This window comes from Pelobates fuscus, chromosome 13, assembly GCF_036172605.1.
Source record: "Pelobates fuscus isolate aPelFus1 chromosome 13, aPelFus1.pri, whole genome shotgun sequence".
Classification (NCBI taxonomy): domain Eukaryota; kingdom Metazoa; phylum Chordata; class Amphibia; order Anura; family Pelobatidae; genus Pelobates; species Pelobates fuscus.
This window is the reverse complement of record NC_086329.1, coordinates 41,007,816-41,033,254: the sequence shown is the minus strand read 5'-3', so window position 1 is coordinate 41,033,254 and position 25,439 is coordinate 41,007,816. Positions and strand designations below refer to the sequence as shown.

The window sequence follows — 25,439 nt, the reverse complement described above, 5'->3', positions numbered from 1 at the left end:
AACCATGACACCTGGTGTTTCATATACAATGCAACCATCATCCAGTGAGCTCAGGATCGAACATAATGTGACGACAAGAGTTTCATAGACTACAACAATAGAATGATGACATATTCTGACAGTTCATGAACAGTTTCAATATACAATTTTGCCATGCCCCATTTTCATTTGTTTTTGAAGAAATACAGTGTGAACACTGCTCTTTCTTACATGAGGTGACGTAATTAGAAAGAAATAATATAAAAAGTCCCTTGTGAAATGGGGATAGGTTTGTGTGAAGCTGGGTGTGAAATGTTTGGAACAATTTTCCGCCAACACTTGCCTTTTTTATGGCACTCCAAAATAATACAACGTGTGTAGTGTGCTTTAAGGTAGGCCCTTCCTTTCTGTGAATAATTAACAGCATTATCTTTACCTTGGCTTTTCTTGTGTTTCAATCTGTCTAATCATGCTTTCCATCCAAACCATTAAATCCCGAACCATGCTAAAAAATCGAAATTTCTCAGATGCACTTATTAGCTCAGTGCGGCGCCCATCACAAGCATCCAAAAGTCCTTTCCATGCGTCAACAACCTCTTTCTCCTTTTTCTGTATATCGACAGCTTGTTGTCCAGCATAGGCAGCATTTAGACGTACGGCTGTGTCTTGGAAAAACTGAACCTGCAATGACAGATAATAAAAGTAAGCCAATCATTATTTCTAGGAAAAGAATACAACTAATGAGGTCAGACGGCTCCCTATGGTACTCCAGGTGTTCCTTTAAATAATTCGACAAAAAAGAATAACACACCTCTTGGCCAACGATGTAGACACAGAAACCAAAAAAAAGTTATAAAATCAAGAGCTCTTGATAAAGGCAGATAGTTACGGCAACACGCTCGTTGAGCCTATGTGCCGATGCACTAATACGAGATTTACTTGATTTTATAGCTTTTTTTGGTTTGTGTATCTAAGGATTGAGGTTATTTACTTATAAGGTTGAAAGATACTACCATTTATTTTCCTGGGGCCATGATTTACTGAGTCTAGATTTAACCTTAATAAAGGGGGGTGGCTGCCTCAAATCTGCTGTACCCTAGGGTAGTTAGGTCTGGATCACGTAGTTTCGCTTCAGCTTCATGTATAGGAATATATATCTACACCCTAGCCGTGTTATTACTTTACTCCCCCCTTCCTTCCCCAATACTGCCTTCACGCTCTGTCTCTCTGCTGTTGAGAGTTACCCATCAGGACTATATCACTTTGATTTATGTTTAAGTATTTTGTTTTACTCATGCATCTAATATCGACTTTAGATAAATGTTCTATATGAAGTCATACTAAAACCAATAAATTGTGAGCTACTAGTACCTAGGGCTTCCTAAGGGTTAACCTTTACCCATTCAGCACCAGTATCGGGTTTGGAGTTAACCTCAGGACGTTTCCTGTATAAACCACAGAATCTACCGCAGTATTGTGGGTACTGATGGAATTTATTTCACTTGATCTTTTTCTATCTCTGCCAGCTTTGCAACTAATTATAGCCACAGGATTTTCCTACATAAACGAGAGTCTTTAAATTATATCTATTTACTCAATTTAACCCCTGGGAGTTTGAGTACTACTCAACAGGATTTTTTTTTGTAGACCTGTGGCTGTTTGTGGCTACCGTAGAGGTGGATTGTTGTTTTAAGTGTGTAGTGCTTCTCCCTTCTAATACTATATCCCGTTCACTGGAATTTGATACTTTGATGTTTTTGATACATACCAATCTGGGATATAGTTTAAATTCTAGTTTAGTAGCTCACACTGTTTCTATTTTTCACTATAATTGATACTGAGCTATGTAGGTTTCCCCTCCTTTTTAATTGATAGTGATTATCACTTTTCACTTTTTGTTGCACCTATTTTGTATGTCAATGTATAATAAAGTTTATTACCTATAAGATGATTTTTTAATTTAGAGGTAATTTTGGTGGGGTACAGCACCTCCCTTTTTCTAGGGAGCCGCCTGACCTCATTAGTTGTATTCTTAGTCTATTTGTATAATTAAGGTTAAGCCCTTATTACCTCTATAACCTACCCCTGGCAACAGAATAAGTTTTCTTACATCTGTGGCCAAGAGGTGTGTTTTTCTTTTTTGTCGAATTATTTAAAGGAACACCTTAAGTACCATAACAACTACAGCTTTTAGTAGTGGTTATGGTGCCAGAAGAACCCAAGCATCTTTCCCAAGTGCTATTTCATTGGCTGAGAGTCCCAGTTGATCGCTTCGCAACCAATAATCTAATCTATGCAGAACAGGGCTTATCTCAGACAGAGAGCTTCCATAGTAGTAAGACCTGGGGACCCAGGTAAGAAATCAAACCATTCTGAAATGGTTTGACTACTTACAATGAGGGGTGCCAGGGCACACCTGGCACCATAATCACTACAGCAATATGTATTGGTTATGATGCTTTGAGTGTTCCAAGAAAGTATGAAAATCCAACATATTTAGACCAGTGCATATGTGGCGTGTTTAGAACTTTAAAAATTATTTAGTTAGCTTACACATATTATAATATATTGTTTTTTAGAAAACGTGAAAATACCTCTCACAGAATAGACTGCAAGTCATTTTGTCAAATGGCCAAAAATGTTCTCCCCTACATTTTGTGAAATCCCTGTAGATGTTAACACAATGTTAACACAAAATATGGACCATTTTAATGCTTTGTTAACTAGCGTAAAGATTTATTTTTAGATTACAGAATGCCAAATGCATTATATCCTTTTCATTTGCAGATGTATATTTCAATAGCTTGCTAAATATACTGTAGCATTTACGAATGTAGTACTGGTGTATTTAAATTATTCTATTAGAATACCGTTACATCTTCATACCTGTGACCCAATATAATGAATGTCCCTTTCAAAGGCGGTGTGTACTCTATGCAGGGATTCTGCGGTGTATTCATCTGCACCCACTTCTTCGGGTAACTCAACATACTTCTCTTGTATCATGTTAAGGATTTCTGTACCATCGTAAAAGAATTTGTGAAGCTCATATGATGCAGTTAAAAGTTGTACTCGGGTATCAATAAGCTCCAGCAGGTCTGCCCAGCTCTCGTTCAAGTTATCTTTCCATTCTGCGATGGTGGCGGCTTCAGAATGACCAGCGTCAATTAGTTCTTCAATTAAGATATTCACGTTGTCAATGCGTTCCTGCCCTATGGTCCCTGTCTCCTTGGCAAAGTCTCGAAATTTGTCTCTCAGCACCTAACAAAGAGTTTGTGAGAAATGAAATGCATAATTTACAAAATAACAGGAATATTACTACATGGCAAAAAGACTGGGACAAGAGGCCAATCGACCCATAGAGTGAAATCAGGATGGTCCCATCAAACCAAGGATAGTTGGGAGACATGGACTCGGGCAAAGAATGACAGGGTGCACAAATCAGACCAAGGGTTTTTAAGGAAAACAGTTGGGGCTGCAGACAAGGTCAGACCCCTAGCCATACTCCTGCAAATTACAAATATTCTGGCACTTTATGTTAACTTTTTGCACACAAAAAAAAAAATACTTTGTGGTTCGTAAAATGTCATCAGATGTGAATTCTATTCTTACATCACTGGTTGTTCAGAGATCTCAAACAAAATTTTGATCACTCATTAGCATGGGGCTGGCCCACCCGTAATGGCAGTCTATCTACACAATTACATTGATGCTGCACACAAAGATGGGGCAATGAATGTTTTTCATTGCTCGGAACTATTACACATAAAATGAAATGAGAAATATTTTTTCATTGATGTTGCTTAAAGGGAAACTGTCACTTTCTAAAAACGTGGTTATGAGGTCGGAAAATGACAAATAAACGTAGTAATCTACAATGCTGTATTTACCTCTATCCTAGAACTGAGTGCTTCCATCTTGCTCCCTGCTAACCCTAATTATGAAGTCTTCCCTTAGCTATCATTAAACGTAGCATGTAGAAGTTAAAAAAAAAAAAAAAAAATCTCTTTTTCCTCCTTCAAAGCATTGCGTGCCTGGTTGTGCCAGGACAGAACTGGCTTGTGACATCAGTTGCTAAATCTCTTAAAGAAAATGCATGTAAGTTTAGTTATAGATTATTTTACGGTTTTATTCAATGACGTAGTCTCTAGGAAAGTGACGGTTCCTCTTAAGATGCTAGTACATTTAACAATCAAATTAATAAAACCATTTTTTTTTTTTAAGGGCAACATTTTTGGGGCAGCAACTAAGAAATGTCAAATTAAGTTCTATCAGTATATCTAAATGTGTACTTTACTTTAACCATGTAACAGAACAGAAGAAATGCAAACATTCATAGCTGGGGGGATCCTTATCTCTTGTGTCTAGTTATGGATTTGATATCACAATATGGGACTCTGGTCAGGAACCAACTCTCAGAATGAGTGTAGGAGAGCACTATAATAGAGATCTGTGCTCCATGGGCACTCAGTTTGACAAAGAAGACATGTGACAGCAGCTTACCAGTCACATAGTGCCAACATACTTATAGTGTTTAATTTAAACTTACAGTTACATGGTCTAAATCCTGTCCCAACTCCTGGGATGAGGCCTTCACGTCTCTCTCTGCAATCCACTGTTCCAAATCTTCCACTTCACGTTTTAGTTGAAACATGTGATAGATGTTGTCCAATTTTTGTCTCCGCTCATCTGCCATATCCCGTAAAGCTGCATATTGTTTTTCTATATTGCCTTGCTGTCGAATTATTTGTTCACTTTAATGAATAGAGATAAAAATTGAATAAGTGTTTGCGTCATATCACTCTAGTTACCTTTTATTGGTGACCAATGAAATAGTAAACACTCCTAAAATATTCAGGTTGTGACAATGAATACATGTGCATCCAATATGCACAAAGACACAAAACATTGTAACATTGGGGAGAATATAAATCACAAGGGATGGGTAAGTGCAGGCAGAAGAAAATCTAAAATATATGTAGCCAGACTTGTAGCCACTGGAGGGATTGTAACATCTAATATATACATTTTTTTTTTTTACTTATAAGCACAATACAGATATGGATATTACATACCTATCAGGGTGCTCTAGAGCAAGAAGCTTCTGAGACTTGTCGGCCAATTCTCTAATATTTGTTACATAATGTTCTACTCCATGCTGCAAGCTCAAATGGTTCTTCACCAAAAGAACCACACTTTCTTCATCCTTTAATAACAAGAGAATGCATTACTCAATAAAATAAATATGGAAATATATTGCATGACCTACTTGACTGCATGTGGCAGAGACTCTTCCCTACTACATAATGAATCGTACATGTCTAACTTTGGCCTTGATTCAATATATTTGAAAGCGTTTCCAAGTGATTTAATATATGTGGATAAACTTTTTAAATGATCAATTTTAATAAAAAATATTGAAATTTTGTAATGTTTTGACTTTTTTTTATACATATATATTTTTAATATATTTGTATACATGATATATTTCTTTATATTTAAAAAAAATTATTATAAAAGTTTATCCAAAATATTAAATCATTTTGAAAGTGTATCCAAGAATATTAAATTGAGGTCTTTGTTTGCAATGTAAACGATGATTCTGCCCATAAATAACCGTTGATGTCTATAGTGAGTTATATAGTGAACCAAAGTAAATAAAAATGTTTAGGTGCTCACTTTAATAAAAGGGAATTACAGCAGCAAATCACACAAGGCTTCACAAACACATTGTGAAGAATGTAAAACAGAAAAGGGTTTTGTGTTAGACCGCGCCAAAAAAAGAAAACAAACACCTCGGTACAATAACACAACTAAATGTACATACATATAATTGATAGACATTTCTGTGTATACAGTAATGTTAAGTTTAAAATAAAAATAAATAAATAAATTATAGTGTTATAAGTAATGACAAATAGAAGTTTAACAGATATGCCACAAACACACTCACACCTTGTGGAGCTATTAAAGGCTCTTATGATGACAGAACAGACGGTACAATCCCCGTCTCAGGATATAAACAAGCCAGGGATAGCAGATAATTTCCATGTAGCAACACAACAAAATATGCAAATGAAGGAAAAAAGAGAACCCAATTGCACAGTATATAATCGTATCAGCTGCATGTAAAATGCAGAACAGTATCCTGCTTACAAATTCCAGAGCTTCGACCTGCTCTGGTTATAAAGAGAACAGGTGGTTTGATCCACACCACAGACACAATGGAAGCAGGAAGCCAGATAAAATCCCTCAAGTGTGGAGATAAAAGGAGCCTTGTCAGAGGCTAAGCCTCTACTGCATCCGTAGTGGGGATCAAACCACCATAACTCTTCATAACCAGACAGTTCCATGCTCTGGAATTAGTCAGTAGGATACTGTTGTGCATTTTACATACAGCTGATAAGATTATATATATCTGCTATCCCTGGTTGTTATATATTCTGAGACGGGGATTATACCGTCTGTGCTGTCATCATTAGAGCTTTTAATAGCTACACAATGCGTGAGTGTGTTTTGGTCAAATCTAATAAACTTCCATTTGTCATTGCTTATTACACTATTATTTTGATTTTTTTTTTTTTCAAGCTTAACATTACTGATTACACAGAAACTTTTATCCATTATATGTATGTATATTTATATAGGTTACTGCACCTATGTGCTAGTTTTCTTTTTTGGAGTGACCTATCATAAAACCCTTTTCTATATAGTGAACCAAGACTTGTGCTGAAGCACAGGAGCTGAAAAGGACCAGAGGAAGATGGCCGCACCTGCGAGGGACAAGTTCAGGAAAGTAGACCTCACCTTTACCTGCCCCAGCCCTCCCTCCCCCTGCCCACCAGACCCCCAGCAGGAATGTCACAGTCGGGAGTCTTTGCAAATTCTGCAAAGTCCCCAGTGCTGCGTTAAGATTATAAATATTATCTAATGAACTTATTACTGTTGTTTTTTCATCTTCGATCAAATAAAGTTGCTGTTCATCAATCCAGGCTTCTGCCTCGGCTGCGTCCATATAGTAATGCTGAGCTTCCAATGTCAGGTTTAGGGCTCTCTGCCTGTCCGCAGCTGCAGTTTGTATGCGTTCCCATAACTCTTGCAGTGACCTTCGTTTCTTTTCAATTGGCTGAGGATCAATATCTGGTTCACCTTCCGTATTCTCTGCCCTTTTAATAACATCGTCTATCCTGGGACCATGGCCGGCAATTTCCTTTTGCAGTGTCTAAAAGTTTAAATTGAAATATATTATTGCAAATTCACTTCACACATAAAATAAATGAAATACATTTTCATTCTAAATTGCACTTAACATCAATCACTGAACAAGCTGATTTCTGACATCTCATTATTGCAATAATACCACAATACAAACATATATGGTTATTTACTAAATTTGGATTTATTCGGACTGCAATATCTAGACATTGTTGATGAAAATGATCAAGCCAGGCTGAACTTTGCTGGATGGTTGAAATCTGGGCTGAATGCAGCAAATCCAGGCTTGGAGAATTCAACTCCAAACCTAAATTTTAAAAAATCCGAACAACTTGACCGCTGGCAGCATTAGCATTCAACGGGTAAATAGTTTAAAACCTTCGGCAGCACAGTAGGTGGGGGCACGTCTACTGCTGCCCAGTCATTAGACTGGTCACAGCTACAGACAAACACCTCCATCTTATGTGAGAGACTTCCAATCAGTAGTTATTCGGGCCTGTGGAATCTGTTCATATCCCATAAACCACTGTCCAAAGCAATTAAGATGATCCTATCAAACTATTTTCCCCCCCAGTTTTTCTAAACTGTCACAAACTCAATTATTTTAGAAAGAACTCATGTAAGTATAATAGACTAATATAAACTGTATGACAGCTGGTACGTGGGAAGGATTGAAACGATGATGGCTTGTGCTAAGTAAATCCTTTATTTCTCATACTTCAAACATGATCTCTGATATGACCCTTCACAACCTACTTATGTTGTGACTAAGTGGGTGCAGACATATTTGTTAAACTTTAAAGAAAGTAAGAACATAAATTAAAAAACAAAACAAAAAAAACTTAATTTATGAAGAAAAAACAGGAAGCTACCTGGTTCTTTTTTATGAGCATATGAACTGTCTGAAGATTATTTCCATATTGTTGTGACTCCGCAAGTGGTAACTTCTCTTGAACCCAGAGCTGAAATAAAACAAGAACATAGATATATCTATTTCCAAACTAGAAGCATTCTATAAGGAAAAACGGGGATACATTTCTAAAGATTCAATAGAAAAACAGTTAGGTAGTTGAGGGCTGTGATTTCCGATTTCTTTTTTTTGTAAATCTTTTTACGGGTGATTTCCGATTTCCACCCTATATTGGGCGCCCAAACATATGCACGTGTTACATTTAGTATTTTTAGTAAAATACATTTTTAATATTTAATAATATTAGTATGTATAGATCTTCCTTCTCCTGTGTGTCTTATTTTGTTTGGGGTTAGAGCAACTCTATACCCTCATACCAGTATCCTTGTCACAAACGTGAAGTCGATTCAGTGGCGAAGATGGGGAGGCATGGCCTGTGTATGCATGGAGATGGAAATAAACAGATTACAAATTTCTACCCACGTGAAAGATAGACACAGATCGTAAAACTCACAGTTTCATCTTCCAAGTCGCGGTGGAGCTGATGTACATGTTTTGAAGAATTAAGTTTTCTCTTTCTCTCTTGAATGGGCTCCTGAAGCTGCAGAAATCTTTCTCTAATATTTTGCTCTTTATCATCAAGTTTTGTTCCAGCGTCTGGCTCCAGCGGAATAATTTCCTCTATTTCTTTAGTCTTTTGTTCTATCTGATCTTCAAGTCTCTGAATTTCAAGCAAAAACAGAATGAATGAAATGGAAATGGAAATGGCAGGATAATAACATATTGCTTGAAGCAGTATATTAACAAAATGCAGATACAATTGTAAATAAGTACAGAGAAATTAGTAGACTTGTGCATGCATTTTTGAACGAATACATTTTCTTCAGAATTTCGTGCAATTTGGCCATTCTTTCAAAAGATGAATGGTCGAATAGAGAAAGCCATGAATTGGTAGCAAGTGGAAGCTAATGATAAAATATATGAGGGTAGTGAACATACTACTGTAGCTACCCCCTGGGGTCTAGGGGCCCCAAAAAAATTGTGGCTACCTCCTGGCCTGCTTGGTTTTCCCATCTCCCCACTGATCTCCCCCCCACCCTAATAAAAGAAAGGGGAGCTCAATAAACTAAATTTCTGTTAAAAAAAAATAATTATATTTACCATTAGATGTCTTCTATCTTCTTAAAATGTATTTTCTCAAGCTCCAAAAACATTTTTTAAAACAACATAACTCCTATCGCAACTATTAAAACGTAGAAAAAGGATAAGATTGCAAAAAAAAGAAGCCGGGGGAAAAAAACATGACGCGTAAAAATGAAATCCATGTTTGAACATCGACTGCACACAGACTAAGCTTGCATTGTGGGAACACTTTTCCACACTTTGCAAAATCAGTGAGAGTGCTCTGGTTGGTTGGCTTGTAAGAGTGCTTTAATAGGCATATCTCACTTTTCTTGAGTTTTGCCTGTGAATTTTCCCATTTTATGGGCTGTGGACAACCGTATGTCCATCACACCTGGTATATTTTATTATTAGCCTACATTCGGTGCCAATGATTGAGAGCTGGGAGGGACAATGCTGGCATCTGAAGGGAAAATAAGTGCCCCGATTATTGTATTTAGAACCACCAACTGCCACTCATGAGTGAAGGCTGGGGACACACACTAGGTTCCTCTGTCCATTTTATTTAATAGCCCCTACCCACTGGCCACTATGTTCCTGCTTTATTAGCTTTTTTACTATCCTCACAGTACAGGCATGGGAGCCCCAGTTTATTATGTTAGCAACTGGATGGCATGGAACAAAACAGTTTTTGTTCAAATTAATTTGGACAACCCGATAATTCCCATTGTGTACAAATCTAGAAATGAATATCACATTCAATAATGATCTTATCTGCTGATAAATGCTCTAGGTAAACTCGTCCCTGCAAAAGTTTCACTCTTACCTTGTGCTTATTTAGAAGAATATTTACACTTGTCAAGTCATTCCCAAAATCATCGGATCCCACCTGCTGCTCCATCTCTTTTATCCACTTCGTGATATCTGCGTATCGTTGTTCATACAATTCAGAACGGTTTGCATCAAAAAGGACCTGTTCTTTCTTTAAGGTTGTTGTTTCCAGCTCGTCCCACAGCTTATGCAGATGACTAAGTTTTTCTGAAATTATTGGTACAAATTGGTCCTTCTCTTTAGCCAGCTGTTCTCCTTCCTAAGAGCAGGAAAAAAAACATAAGTCAAAAGTAAATCTTTTTTTATATGGGTTTGCAATTCTTTAAAGAAGTGAACAAACTCCCAGTCTTTCATCATGCTTGTGTCCATATCAGTGAGAAGAAAAAGGACTAACCAAAATCCCAACCTCGCATCAGCCCTGCATTGGTGGACCATACAATGTGTGCTATGAAAGAATTTCAAATAAATAAAAAAAATACATGTTAAAAAATAATATACTTATATAAATATTTGAAAAGTGAGAACAATTACCAGGTCAATCTTCTTTAGCCTCTCTTTGTTGGAATCGAGTTCTGCCTTGAAAGCTTGATGTTTTAACCATTTGCTGTGCAAATTGCGGGCTCCGTCGTATGACGTATCCTGAGCTGTCAGCAATTTTTCGTTGATCCATAGGGTTAACTAAAATATACATTTATATAATACATTTATTTCAAAGAAGATGCACCAATTTCTACCCCGCAACTCATCTTACATTTCTTAAATAAAATATTTTGTTTTTAAAAATATGAAGAATTTTTTTTTCAATGGTATCTAACAAGATCTTTTGTGACTACGTCTATTCATAGAACATCAACTGAATAATCTACGCAAACACAAAAACATAGATCAACCATTAGCTAAGACAGGAATTTATTATAAAATGCACAATACAAATATAATAATTACAAGTAAGAACCTCAGGATAAAGAAGAAAGTAGAACTGACCGTACAGTAAATTCCACCACAAGATAATAAATAATTAAAATACCTCATCGCAGTTTTCTAAGAAATTCTGCAGGTCGCAATGATCCCTCAGTAATGAATTAACTTCCTTTGCCTTTTTCGCATTCATAGCGTATCTGAAATACATGAAAAAGTTTATGTTTTTGGGTTCTTTTCGAGGTGTCTCTTAACTGGTAACTTAATCACTTTCACATGCCATTCAGTTAAATTACGTGTCATAAACCATTTAAAACATGTTTATTAAACCCAGCTTCCGGCTGAGATTATCAGTGGTGATGACCTTAGCAGGCACGAATGGCAGCAGTGGTGATAATGGAATTCAAGGGGACTAAATATAAGTTAATCTTTTATTTTATCACTTCTGGGATTAGGTCTATAATCTAAATAATACATTTTATTAGAATCCTTATGGAATAGTTACAGAATAAAATCAGCACAAACAATCTCAACCTTTTATGAATGCTAGTTAATCACATATTCACTAAACTGATGCCATGAGTGTAGAGTGTGACTCGCGTCTGAAGAATTATCTATGCAAAGGGCAATTATACATATTTTATTTATAACAACATTTTATATTATCCTGATTTTTTTTAAGAAGTGCAAATTAATCTATAATTGGGGGGAAAAAGTGTAATTTGTAAAAAAATACCTAAATTATTTTAAAAAGTATTTACACAGGGATCAACATTTTTACTCTGTAACTAGCCATTAGCAAGTAAAAATTCAGGCCTGATGAGTATGCCATGGACCCTCCAGGCTTGCAGTATATGTCACATGTCTCACCGTGACCTGGGTACTTTGCGGTCCTGGGCCTGATATCTATCTTTGAGCCACAGCAGTTCCTAGTCCTTGAAATTATTCTAGTCCTGTTAATCCTGGCTTGTCTGCAGTACTGGGGGCTGGACTGCGTCTATTGCTGTGCTTCACTTGACTCTGATCAGTCATCAGCAGGGTATATAAGTACAGCCTCGCCCTGGGAACATTATCAAGTCTTTGATCCTGTTGTGTGTGTTTAGTTCCTGTGTTCCAGTCTCTTGATCTTCAACTCCATATTGACCCTGGCTTCTGACTTTGTTAATCCTGATCTCTGGCATCCCTTGACTTCGGCTACACTTCGGTAATCCTGACCTCGGGCATCCTTTCACTTGGGCTAACCCTTGACTATCCTGCTGTTTGTGTCGGTACTGCATTGGAATCTCCTTTCCTGCACAGCCCCTGTGCACAGGTTCACAGTCCAGGTGGCGTCTAATCTGGTCATCTTGGACTGTGTCTATCTGCAAGGGTGAGCTAACATATCTGCGCTACAGACTCCCATCTCAGGTAAGAACCCTGACAGGCTAGGTGTGTAGGATTTGAAATTTTGAGACCCTTATTAATATACATTCCACTTTTTACATTGAGTATCTTTCATGAAATTATAGAAGTACTCATAAGAATGTAAATTTTGTCTCTTTTTTAATGCTTTACCTGTCTTCCAGTGATGAAACTTTTTCCAGAGCTTTGTCAGCATAAATATTTTTGACTTCGGCCAATTTTTTTGCGGTCTCAATTGGCCCTGTAATCTTCTCTCTGTTATTTTCCATGGTGGCTATGAAATCCTCTTGTTTTTTGAAAATATTTTGAGAAGCTTGCAATGTGTTGGGGAGATCTGTGTGAGCAAGGACATATTCCTAAAAAAAAAAAAGAAGGTTAAAATACAATATTATATAGTGTTTAAACAGCGATATAAATGTTCAGAAACACCAGCACACACATTGTCATTCAATCTGCAGGTACCTATAAACACCTAGCCATCTAAAAAAAAACAATAATAGAATATATAGGAAAGCTGTTCTCAATGCATGGACTCATAATGAGTACTTTATATGGTAGAATAAGTTAATGTTGATGTCCAGATGACAGATGGAGATATTTTGGAGAGCATACGTCAAAGAATGAACCTAAGTTGGATACATTGATTTAAAAAAAAATAATCCTTAAACCAAATTCCATGGAGTTGTTTAGCAAATCATACAACATTTTAAAGTAGCCTCCAAGCATAGCATTTTTATTATATAGATATTGCTTTTGAACCTGCGATGCAAAATAAGACCCTGTCTTCTACTAGTTAGATGGCATGTCAATTTATTGTAAGCCATGGGGATATACTGTTTGGTTGTTAGCTTTTTCTAACTGTGGCTTCTATTTAATATTTTTTAATATGCTTTCCAAATAACTTAATATTTTTGGATACATTTTTTAAAATAATTTTTTGAAAATATTCTAAATATTCTAAATATAAATATCCTACACAAAAAAAAATATAAAAAAAATATCAAATTATAAAATGAGTTTTCGAAATATTAAATCATTTGAAAAGCTTATCTAAAAACTTGTGGCCATAGAAACGTATTAGCTAAATACATCTCAAAACGGGTTTCACAAGTGTTGAAACAAATATTACACCAAATTTTCTCTTAGTGTATGATTTTTGGCAATTTTTTTAAAAAAAAGTTTAAAAAAATATAAAATGTAGAGGTGCACATATGAAAAAAGTTTTATACCTGATTGTTTAAGATAGCTTCTGATTGCTTGACATCTTTCAATAACTTTTGGAATTCGAGGCACTGAGAGAGGAAATTCTCTCTGTTTTCCCACATCTTGTGGAGATCATTCCAACCCACTTCTATGTCCTTTACGCGTTGGTTCAATTCTTGGTATTGAGGATCAGTCTGGCCGCTTGTTACAGCATTACCAGTGTCAACAACATCATGGAAGTCCACAACATGGTGTTCAATGTCATCTTTCAGTGCACTGTGATTATTATGAAGCTCTTCAGCTTCTATTAATGAAGTTGGTGCATCTTCAGAAGCAGTTGCTTGCTGGGCTCTATAGAGCCATGTTTCGAAATCATACAAGTCAACCAAAAATTTCTGCAGTTTGCTGCTTTCCCCTATTGAATCTTCTTGATTTTGCAAAGCCTTCTGTAAATCTTGCCAGACATTATTGATCTCAATCAATCTGTCCAAGATTTCTTGGGCATGATCTGGGTGTTGGTTTGCTAATTTCTGTGCCTCCTCTTGCAGACTTAATAGTTTAGCCTCAATGGCCGCTAGATCTCTCTCAATGCCATATAGCTTCCTCTGAACGGACATCACAGATGCAAGGTCATTGCCAAGGTCTTGTATGGATTCCACCACCCTGACCTTCTCAATTATCCAATTCTTGGTCTCTTCACACTCTAGGCCATAATTGTGAAGACCAAGGGCAGAATCAATGGCTCTTTTCCTTTGTGTTACCATCTCCTGAATTACTGTCCATCTGAAAAACATCAGTTGGCTTGTTTAGATTAATGTTAATATTAGCGCTTTAATGGTCCAGAAATACATTGGTGTGTTCACTATCTAGAAATATTCAATAGAACCTAATATGAGCACAGGTTAAGAAAGTCAATCGAATTATGTTCATGATGCAAAAAAAACAGATTGACATCGATCCTGTCCATTTAGTTTTCATGTTCATTTATAAAAAGTTAACCTACATTCTTGATTTCATTTTTCCAAACAGAAAACCCTATTTGTCTATAACCCAATCAATGTTTGCTACCTTGCCCCAGTATCCAGAGATTGATTCCAGCTCCTTTATATAAATGCTATTAAAACATCGCTTTCTGTAAATGAATGTCCTAATGTTAGACCCCATCTAAAATTAGGACGTGTTCTGTAAGCTTTATCTTACATAAAACCAACCAAAAAAAAAGTGCACTCTTTCTTTAAACCTTAAATAATGAATTTATTCGCTCTAATGGTTTGTGTTATAATAATTATCATAAAGTGAAACTCGTTTGGTGAAACTGTGATAATCATTATACAACAAAATGTATACGAAGTGCATTTTTTGTGTAAAGTGGATTACACTTTACTCACGTACATAGGGAATCCAGTAATAACACAATAATATTGGTATGCAAATGAAAAACAAAAAATTAAACACAAGTAGAGTGTTGAATACAATAATTTACATTACACCTGCACTTATAAATTATTGTAGTACTACTCTATACGTGTTTTATTTTTTGTTTTTCATGTGCAAACCAATATTGATTGTGTTACTACATAAGACAACTTCAAGGGAAAATACATGAATTGTGGTGTGGCTGTAAACAGTTGTCTATGCTCCTGACAAGTTCAAGAACAGGGATGGGCAACCTTTCACACTTCAGATGAAGTGGGTGGTAACTCCCATTATGTTCAAGCAGCCAACTGGCTGCTCTCACACCTGTTTGAGTTTCAAGGTTTTTCAGTAAAATGCGAATTACCAGGAACCAACTATGGAAAAGCAAATGTTAAGCTTGATTTCATTTCATCTTGGCAGAAAACTTTTCCTTGGGGGGCGGGGCTGGACCGCCGAGCTGGACGGTCGCACACGAGCGCAGCTCCTGCAAAAAACCTCACAAATAACCAGCAAATAAGCCTACAAAATGATAAACGACCTACCTGATGACCGGCTGCAATGGTCTCCAGACCGACGAAGATACCGGATTCTGGGAGAGGCTGGCTCCGGGAGCTACAGTCCCCAGGAGGTGAGGCCCGCGACAAACAAGTTGGGGCCTACGCCGGCGGTGAGAGGGGCAGACGGCCGCTGCCCCACTATCCTGCCTCAAGGTACCAAGACGGAGATCGAGACCCGAGCGATCCCGGCCCTGTCCCCCCCCCTATGGACCGGCGGGGGTAATCCCGGTCCCCACCCATTGGCTACACACCCAGAGCCCACATGCACCACCATCCTGCTCGTAGGCCCGAACGCGACATCCAAAATGGCGGATGACATGCGTGAAACCGTCCCACTCTGCACCCGACCCTCCACCACCAGCATCTGCCGACCTCGCAACACGCCAAGGGACTCCCATGGCAAAGCTGTCCACACCTACAACCCACACGTGCCGGTTGCTCACCGGCGTCGAAACCGATGGTCTCGTCAAACGGCCGCCTGCGAAACACGGTGCCCGGGCACCCGTCCTGGCGGGCGCTCGCCTCGGGAAGTGCAGAAGTGGTCCCCATGGGCAACTGGAGAAACTACCCAAAAGACACCAACGAGCAACGCAGCAACACTCCGCGGTGCCCGGACCCCCGCACAAGCACCCACTTGTTCCCGGCTACACGGGCCCGCCAAGTCACAAAGCCCTGGAAGGCAAACCAACCCAAGAACTCTCATCCAGCCAGGGTGGTATCTTAAGCGAACATTCACCAATAGTTGATAACCTTGATAGCTAGCACAGTTTTTATCTTACCTATGCACCCTCTCAGGAACTAAGCCTGGACCATTAGTTAGCCTGTACTAGCAACGTATATGTATATGCATAGACAGAATGTTAGTATTCCCCACAATACACCAAGCTTGTTAATCATAGCTAGCCTGTATATATATGCTCCTGTAGCCTCTCAGGTCCTAAGTCCAGACTTATGTTTCAGCCTGTTCACCTAGCAATGTATGACCTAGCTACCTTCTTGCCTACTTAAAATACTGCAGGTCACCACACTAACTATAGGCATCTTGTATTAAAGCTATTGTGCTTGAATGTATTGTTTGACATTGACCTTATCTGATCTAACTTAAATGCCAGTTAACACAGCACCCTCAAGTTTGTAAGCCGAGTTAAATTACACTGCGATAGCGTAACAACCTTGCTTTTTGTATAAAAATTAAAAAAATGTGCCGTTTTCTCAAAGCCACAAATGTCACCTACTATGTTCTTGCTTTACTTACTAATGCTGTTGTGGCAATGTAAGATATTCTGTTATTCCATGCACACAGAAAATAAAGAATTAAAAAAAAAAAAAAAAAAAAAACTTTTCCTTGTCAGTTATTCACAATTCACAGTTTATTTAAAAAAACAAACAAAAATAAAGCACTGATTCTTTTTTTTTCATTTGTTTGCCATATGAGTTTTCTCTAGTCTAAAATATTTTATAATAATTTCCCCAGTGAATTACCGAGTGTTCATGTGGTCCTGGACCTGCTTTATTTCCTTTCTTTTAGGATGCCCATTCTCAATAAGTGCATTGGAATCGTTGTTTACATTCTGGATTTGAGAACCTAGCGCATTCATTTCTTGGTCAAGTGTGTAAAATCTAGAAAGAAAAAAAAGAAAACATCAAAAGCAATATATCATAGCATTTACAATTGTCAAAAACTACAAGTCCTGTGATGCTAACCCAGCCCATAAGGTCACATCTCAAAAAAGTCCACATCTTCCACCATATTTTCCCTCACTTTCGCCTTACACATTGTATCTCTTATTATATCTTTTTAGCCTTTCCTTTATGTGCTGTTTTATTTTTAGGAAAGGTGCTACAACTCACCTTACCTGGTACTGAGCCGACTTTCAACAGTGCTTCGGTGCTACACCACAGGGCAGGAAGTGTACCCTTGGACACAATCCACAAACCGGAGAGGCACTGTACAAGAGATTATCTCTGGACTTTGCCCTGCGCATATGGAGTGGAGGGGTAATTGGACATAGCGTGTTAGTTTCTGACTATAGTTGGAGCCTGGATACAGAAGCTGGGGGTGCAAACGTGCTAATTCCACAAGTCTCAGACACGTTTTTTGCTGCTACCAATTTTGAGTCCTGAAGACTTATTACTCCTTTATGCCTACTATTAAATGTAAGAAAATATAATGATTGCACTATATGGACGGAGCAACCACATTTATTGAAGGTCAATTAAATAGAAAAGCAGTGTAAGCATGAGTGTATTACCTGTGTTGAATGACTCCCATATCCTCTACTGAATTCGGAATCTCCATTTCTTCCAGCCACTTCTCCTTCTCATTCATCCACATTTCACATGCATCTATTTCACCAATAATCGTGTAAAACGCGAGAGCATCTTGAAGCTTCTGAGAACGCAGATCAGCCAGTGATGCCATATCAATATAGAGAGACTCTAACCTTCGACAGCGGCTATCTATCTCTGGTGACATTTTGAATTCCTCCGGAAAGCTTTCCACTACCTGTTTCAGACCCTCCAGAACATTTCTGTTCAACATAATATCATCTAGAAGATCTTTTTGCTTTTTCACCATAACATTAGTTGAGTACTCATCATGACCAACGTCTTCACTTTGCATTATACGGTAGGTGTCTTGCATCCTTGCGGCTAAATCATCAGCATCGACTTGAAATTGGAAGAAATTTTCTGCATCACATAGTACTTTTAAGCGAAAGGCAGCCAGTTCTTTAAGCTGAGACCACTCTTCTTTGATTTTATCAATTCTTTCCTTGATCTTGGCAGCTTTGTTGTGTTTTTGGTCAATCAATGTTTCTCCATCATTAATGGTTTGTTGTAAACTGGTTTCAAGACCTTTGAGTTCATCTTCAAAAGCTTTGTGCTTTCTTTGAAGAATGCCAATGCTTGTTAGGTCTTTCCCATAATCCATTGAAGCATAAATGTGTTCTTTTTCCTTAATCCATCTCTCGGCCTCATCCGTGTCTCCAAAGAACTTCCACAAGCACCTAGACTGCAGTAGATTAGCTTTTCTCTGTGCTGCTAGTGTGACAAGTTCCTGATAGCACAGTTCTAGATGACAAACACGGTCTTTAATCACCTGTGGGTCACATGGCTGGTATCCTGCAAAAGACAATGCCATGAGACGTTTATACCAGTAGAAGTTTATTCTCCTAATATCTATTATTTTTATGATTACAATATATTTCTTGCAGGTAATACTAACACACAAGGTTTTCTTTTTGTGAGTGAGTGTTACAACTAATTCTAATATCCATTTTACACCAACAATAATGAGACTGCAGAAACCATGACCGTTTCAATATATTGAAGTGGTTATGATGCCTATCGTTCATCTGCACCAGGTCCTGCACCACTACTAAATGGTTTACTGACTGTTGAGTCGATATTCTCAGTCCCCGGCAACCTGCAGCTTGGTCTTCAATGATGACACGGCAAAGAAATCATCATACCAGGGATTGCAGCTGTGATTGGTTGATGCTCTCAAATAATCACAGCCCACTACAACTGGTATGGTGTGAAGAGAAGCATAGTTCCACCTGCTCCATATCATCATTGGAGGCCCAGCTAAAGGCTACTGGAGACTTATCTCTACTAAATGGTGAGTATACAAGAAATGAAGTTTATTATTGGACACACTTCAGAAAATGGCCAGAGACCATCTTTCATTTTCCTTACAATTGTAAGATCATGCATAACGGGACTATCAAGGGTATACAGTAAAGCTAGAGAAGCAGGTGCGAATATGTATAGTACCCCTAACTGTTCTCAGTGCAAGCTACAGCATGGTAGTTACATGTTTTATTTTACTACGAAAACACCAAGTGGGATGTCTTGGGATACTTAAAGGAGTTAATCACACCTTGGAAAATCCCGGCAAAAACTCATTTCATGATTGTGAATTCTGTAATATGTAAAAATCAGAATGTGCATTCATGCGGATAATGATGTAAGCCGAAAACTGCTGCGTATATGCCTATTTTGAAAGTGTATTGATATTGTTATGTGTGCTATGTATAAGTTGTCCTGTTTTGGAACAAATAAAGAATCAAAAAATTATGTGCTGTGTTATTGAACAAGAAAAATGGGCCAACGCATATGAAATACACAAGGGACTTACTACTTGTGCATCACAAATAGAGTTGCAATGATGTATATCTTGGTACTAGTGTGGATGTCTCATTTATTCCCACTGTTGTCCAACAAATGCTGGAGATGCCATTCGGCAGTTGATATGATGTTCCACACATGGAGGACCTGCCCAGCTACAAAGCCATATTGGAACATGGTAACACAACTGTGTAATATAGAGCCTACACTGTTAATACATGTGTTGTTTATAATGCCAACTGACCTCCACAGGTCTTCCATTATGCTGTTTTACCAAGTTTTAATGGCAGCAAACATTTTGGTTACATGTCTCTGGAAATCCAAACATATTCCATCATAAAAAGATATGTGATCAAATTTCGATAAATTGGTCTTATGAAGGTATGGCAGGCAGACAGCTAAACATGAATAAAGCCACCGTGCATACCCAGGTACTGTGGGACACATTCCTAGCTAGAAAAGATGGTGATGCAAAAGGAATGATGAATGTTGTATGACGACATTAAGACTCTGGATATGTATGTTTAATCTCTTGTACCGCCCTATGCAAAACGAATAAAAATTGTCAAATTGACCATTATATAATGGTATAATAAGTACTGAGTATGTAGACAGTGGACATGATAGAGTGCAGGGTTTCTAGATTGCTTAAATCTATATTTGAGAAGGGCTATGACAAGGAGGGAAGCCTCTGGTCTTATTGGTACCTAGCAATGCCACTGGTTACATTGTGTAGATATTATATTCGTGATCTGCAATATATGTAATAGTCATCCTAGTGTTGATGCCATTCTTGATTTTGTTTATTTTGCGTTGTGTTAAAAATGTCAAAGAAAAGGCAGTTACCAACTTACCATCTCCACCAACAAACTTAAGCACTGACGTCTTAAAAGATTTCACCTTGTCTTCTTGAGCCCCTATGTCAGCTTCAGTTAAAGCATGCTTTTGAAGGAGATATTCAACCTCATCAAGGTGTTTCCCAAAATCTTGAGATAATAGACCAACCTATAGCATAAAAGAGAAAATATGATTTGTGGTCATATTATTTATGAATAGAAAAGTAAAAATCTGCTATAACATTAACTGGTAGCCTCATAATATCAACACTGTGTAGAATGTATGTTTCTTTTCTCTCCATTGTAACTACAGTATCCATCTGTGATCTGTTGAAAGAATCAAACTGTATAACGTTTGAATTTCCGATATACACCTTCATAAAACTATCAAATATTTTGCCAGTTACAAACCCTTGAAGAAAGGTGACATCAGAACTATAAGTAATTGGTGGAAAATTAGTTGTGAGAATTCAAAGTGAATTTTAAAATTCTCTAAGCCAGCTGTGCTTTTAGTTCAGCTAGTCGGGCCTTACATTTGAAATTCATTTTGAATTCTCACTTTAGTAAATAACTCTGTTTGTGTCCAACCATTAAAAAACTTAGCAACTGACTTAAAAGTAATGTCATATCATAGGTTCTTGTTCTAGTATTCTATTTTTCATCATCTGTCAACATTCTATTGTACAGTTTACTATATTTTATCACCACGTTTCCCTTATGTATTCAAGTGAAAAAATATAATGTCTTTGTGACAGACAACACAAAGTCAAAGAATAGAATACACAGTGTAAAATTCCACTGATGCCCCAAGTCATTTATACTCAGAGTAATCTTAAAGCCATGATTATTGATTTTCCTTACTTTCATTTCATCCATCCAATTAACAGTGTGCAACATTTCCTGGAACTGGGTCTGTAGCTCCAAATTCATGTTGAGTCTCTGATGCCGAGCATTTAGCATTTCTAGAAGGTATTGCCAGAGGCGAACAACGTTATCTTTCCTGGCATTAATCCGTTTTATATCATGGTATCTCTCATTCTCCAGCTCGTTGGCCACATTTACTAAAGCCTGGACTCTCTCTTTATAAGCCAAAATGTCTGTCTCAATTGCTTCATGCTTTTTATTGGCGGCTTCCACCGATGGCAAATCATAACCAAAGTTATCCTGTAGAAGACAAGAACAAATATTACATCCCTTAAAACTGTGTGTGATATCTAACTAGTGCATAGAAAGCAAGTGTGTTTCTTTTTACAGCCAACATTTCTTGGTAACTTCAAGTCACAAGAATGTTGATTTAGAACATGAATAGAAGAAGGTCCTATGTTTCACAATTCATTTCCTGTTGGTAATTATAAGGCATTTGATTTGATTAGGTAGCTACTTGCTCTTGATTGCTGTTTAAATTAGCTACCCAGGTGTTAAACATTCCTAGTGGGAGGTGATTTTAGGAGTATATAAGGGTTGTTGTCATTAGCTTGGCTAATATAGCTTGGTTGCTTCATCTAAGTGCTGCTTCTAAGTGTGTGTGGTTGGAGATATTCTGGAGAGTGTTGCTTCTAAGTGTGTGTGGTTGGAGATATTCTGGAGAGTGCTGCTTCTAAGTGTGTGTGGTTGGAGATATTCTGGAGAGTGTTGCTTCTAAGTGTGTGTGGTTGGAGATATTCTGGAGAGTGTTGCTTCTAAGTGTGTGTGGTTGGAGATATTCTGGAGAGTGCTGCTTCTAAGTGTGTGTGGTTGGAGATATTCTGGAGAGTGCTGCTTCTAAGTGTGTGTGGTTGGAGATATTCTGGAGATAAACTGGAGGTAATCTGAGGTATACAGGAGGATAAATAAAAAGTTAAGATTAGTTTGATTTAAATTATTTACCTCATTGGAATGGCAGACTTAGTTCAGTATAATAGTTGCTATGCATTTGTTTCGCGTTCCACTTTTTGGAGGTTTGGTTGTTGTCTAATCTGTAGACAGTTCTCTATCTTGCGGCAGGAGATTGTATTTTTGAAGTCTGAGATTTGTAAATTATCTGGTAAACAAACTCAGCCTGGAACTGCTGCAAAGCCACTGCCGCAGAGACATACTAGGAATGGCAGATGGATCACTGTAGGATCTGGTAGACTTGTGGATAAAAGGCATATTGCACAGTCTGTTGCTCTACATAATTAATTTTCTGCACTTTCAGAGTTTAATGGTGTCATGGAGACAGGCACTGAGGGTAGTGGTGTTGTGCAGAGAGGCACTGAGGCTAGTGGTGTTGTGCAGAGAGGCACTAAGGCTAGTGGTGTTGTGCAGAGAGGCACTGAGGCTAGTGGTGTTGTGCAGAGAGGCACTGAGGCTAGTGGTGTTGTTGAGAGAGGCATTGAGGCTAGTGGTGTTGTGGAGAGAGGCATTGAGGCTAGTGGTGTTGTGCAGAGAGGCACTGAGGCTAGTGGTGTTGTGGAGAGAGGCACTGAGGCTAGTGGTGTTGTGGAGAGAGGCATTAAGGCTAGTGGTGTAGTGCAGAGAGGCACTGAGGCTAGTGGTGTTGTGCAGAGAGGCTTGAAGACCATGGTGAGGCCTAATAGAAAGCAGTTGTTGTTGGGGGATTCCATCATAAGAGGTGTGGAGATGGACAATGGTGGTCTTGTGAGGTGTCTTCCTGGAGCTACTGCTCACAGAGACAGGAGACGTATCTGTAATATTGTTAAGCAAGCAAAGCAGGAAGGGGAATTGGATGTACTTGTCCATTTAGGGACAAATGACTTGGCTTGCAATGAGGTTTCAGAGGGTAAGGAAGTTTTTAGTGTTTTTGCCAATGATATACGGCAGGTTGCTTCCACACTGTCATTCTCTGAAGTTCTGCCTGTGCATAACACTCAGAATGACAGGCGGATGCGTATTAGGGACTTTAACTTGTGGCTTGGTGAATGGTGTCCGGAGCAAGGATTTGGCTTTATTGCTCATGGTAGCTCTGTTTGGAATGGAAATAAACTGTACAAAAAAGATGGTTTGCATCTTTTTCAAAAGGGAACAAATGTTCTCAGTGAGCAGTTCAGAGGTTTTGCTAGGATGTATTTAAACTAGGAGGGGGGGCAAAAGCGTGATAAAACATCAATCCAATTGTCCCCCAAAACAAGGACAGAAGGTGCCTGTAGCAAGTGTGTTAAAAAATGATAACCTTAGAGTCATGTCTACAAATGCTCGCAGTTTAGGGAAAAAGATCCATGAACTTGTGGCAATAATGGCAACTGATAGTGTAGATTTAGTCACTGTTACTGAGACATGGTACAATGAGAAAAATGACTGGGACATAGCAATACCAGGGTACTCTTTATATAGAAAAGACAGGGAAGACAAGAAAGGGGGAGGGGTGGCCCTGTATGTGAAGGATAGCATAAAATCTAGCCTAATAAAGGTTAGTGAGGCGAACATAGAGTCCGTTTGGGTTACGTTAGAATTTAGTAATCACACAGTAACTCTTGTAGGTGTGATTTATAGGCCCCCAGGACAAATTGAAGAGTTAGATAATCTACTAGTTGAAGAAATAGCTAAAATGACAATGAAGGGGGAAGTTATCATCATGGGTGACTTTAATCTTCCTGATGTGAATTGGAAAACAAAAATAGCTACTTGTGCCAGGAGCACACATATTCTAAACTCCCTACTGGGATTGTCTCTAAAACAAGTCGTTGAGGAGCCAACTCGTAAAGAAGCCATACTAGATTTAGTGTTAACAAATGGAGATTTGGTATCACATATTACTGTAGGTGAAAGTTTAGGATCCAGTGATCATCAGTCAGTGTGGTTTAATATAAGAACAGTGACTGAGTCACACCACACAAAAACAAAAGTTTTAGACTTTAGAAAAACAGACTTTTCTAAAATTAGAATATGTGTAAAGGAGTCATTATCAGACTGGAGCAATTTAAATGGAGTCCACAAGAAATGGGATTATTTAAAAGTTGCACTACTGAAGGCAACAGAAAATTGCATTAGGCTTGTCAGTAAAAGCAAAAAATTCAAGAAACCACTGTGGTACTCCGCAGATGTGGCCAAAATAGTAAAAAACAAAGTTAGCATTTAGTAATTATAAAAAAAAACCAGAGCGAGGAAGACAGAATGACCTATAAGATTAGGCAGAAATAGGCTAGGCAAGTTATAAGAGCTTCCAAATCACACACAGAAGAGAAAATAGCACAGTCAGTAAAAAAGGGGGACAAAACTTTTTTTAGATACATAAATGAGAAAAGAAAAGTAAAACAAGGATTAGTTAGATTAAAAACAAAAGAAGGAAGGTATGTAGATGAGGATAAAGGTCTAGCTGACTGCCTCAATGAATATTTGTGTTCTGTATTTACAGATGAAAATGAAGGAAAGGGACCTCAGTTAAGAAAAAGGATAAATGAGTAATTTATTACACGTGAGTTTACAGAGGAAGAGGTTCTATTTCAACTGTCAAAAGTAAAGACAAATAAGTCAATGGGACCTGATGGAATACACCCAAAGCTATTAAAATAGCTTAGTGGTGTACTAGCAAAACCATTAACAGATTTATTTAACCAATCATTGTTAACAGGAGTAGTCCCAGAAGATTGGAAGTTAGCGCATGATGTGCCCATTCACAAGAAAGGCAATAGGGAGGAGTCGGGCAACTATAGGCCAGTAAGCCTTACTTCAGTAGTGGGGAAAGTGATGGAAACCATGTTAAAGGACAGGATTGTTGAACATCTAAAAACACATGGATGTCAAGATCAGAGACAACATGAGTTTTCTTCAGGGAGATCATGCCAAACTAATCTTATTGATTTTTTTGATTGGGTAACTAAAATTATAGATCAGGGTTGTGCAGTAGACATTGCTTACCCAGATTTCAGTAAGGCTTTTGACACTGTTGCACATAGAAGGCTTATCAATAAACTACAATCTTTGAGTTTGGATTCCAATATT

General features: G+C 37.9%; 1 protein-coding gene across 1 annotated transcript in view; it reads right to left on the bottom strand.

Moving 5' to 3' along the window:
• Window positions 1-25,439, bottom strand: part of SPTB (spectrin beta, erythrocytic) — a 97,946-nt gene that overhangs the window by 27,032 nt on the left and 45,475 nt on the right. Inside the window, exons 12-27 of the mRNA XM_063439023.1 lie at window positions 21,381-21,683; window positions 20,538-20,688; window positions 17,805-18,675; window positions 17,035-17,172; window positions 13,606-14,362; window positions 12,530-12,732; window positions 11,085-11,175; window positions 10,589-10,735; window positions 10,053-10,316; window positions 8,619-8,825; window positions 8,067-8,156; window positions 6,923-7,201; window positions 5,055-5,185; window positions 4,529-4,733; window positions 2,866-3,240; window positions 416-660 (exon numbers count right to left, since the gene is read on the bottom strand). Of these exons, the coding sequence (XP_063295093.1) occupies window positions 416-660; window positions 2,866-3,240; window positions 4,529-4,733; window positions 5,055-5,185; window positions 6,923-7,201; window positions 8,067-8,156; window positions 8,619-8,825; window positions 10,053-10,316; window positions 10,589-10,735; window positions 11,085-11,175; window positions 12,530-12,732; window positions 13,606-14,362; window positions 17,035-17,172; window positions 17,805-18,675; window positions 20,538-20,688; window positions 21,381-21,683 (4,457 nt within the window). The remainder of the gene's footprint in view (window positions 1-415; window positions 661-2,865; window positions 3,241-4,528; window positions 4,734-5,054; window positions 5,186-6,922; window positions 7,202-8,066; window positions 8,157-8,618; window positions 8,826-10,052; window positions 10,317-10,588; window positions 10,736-11,084; window positions 11,176-12,529; window positions 12,733-13,605; window positions 14,363-17,034; window positions 17,173-17,804; window positions 18,676-20,537; window positions 20,689-21,380; window positions 21,684-25,439) is intronic.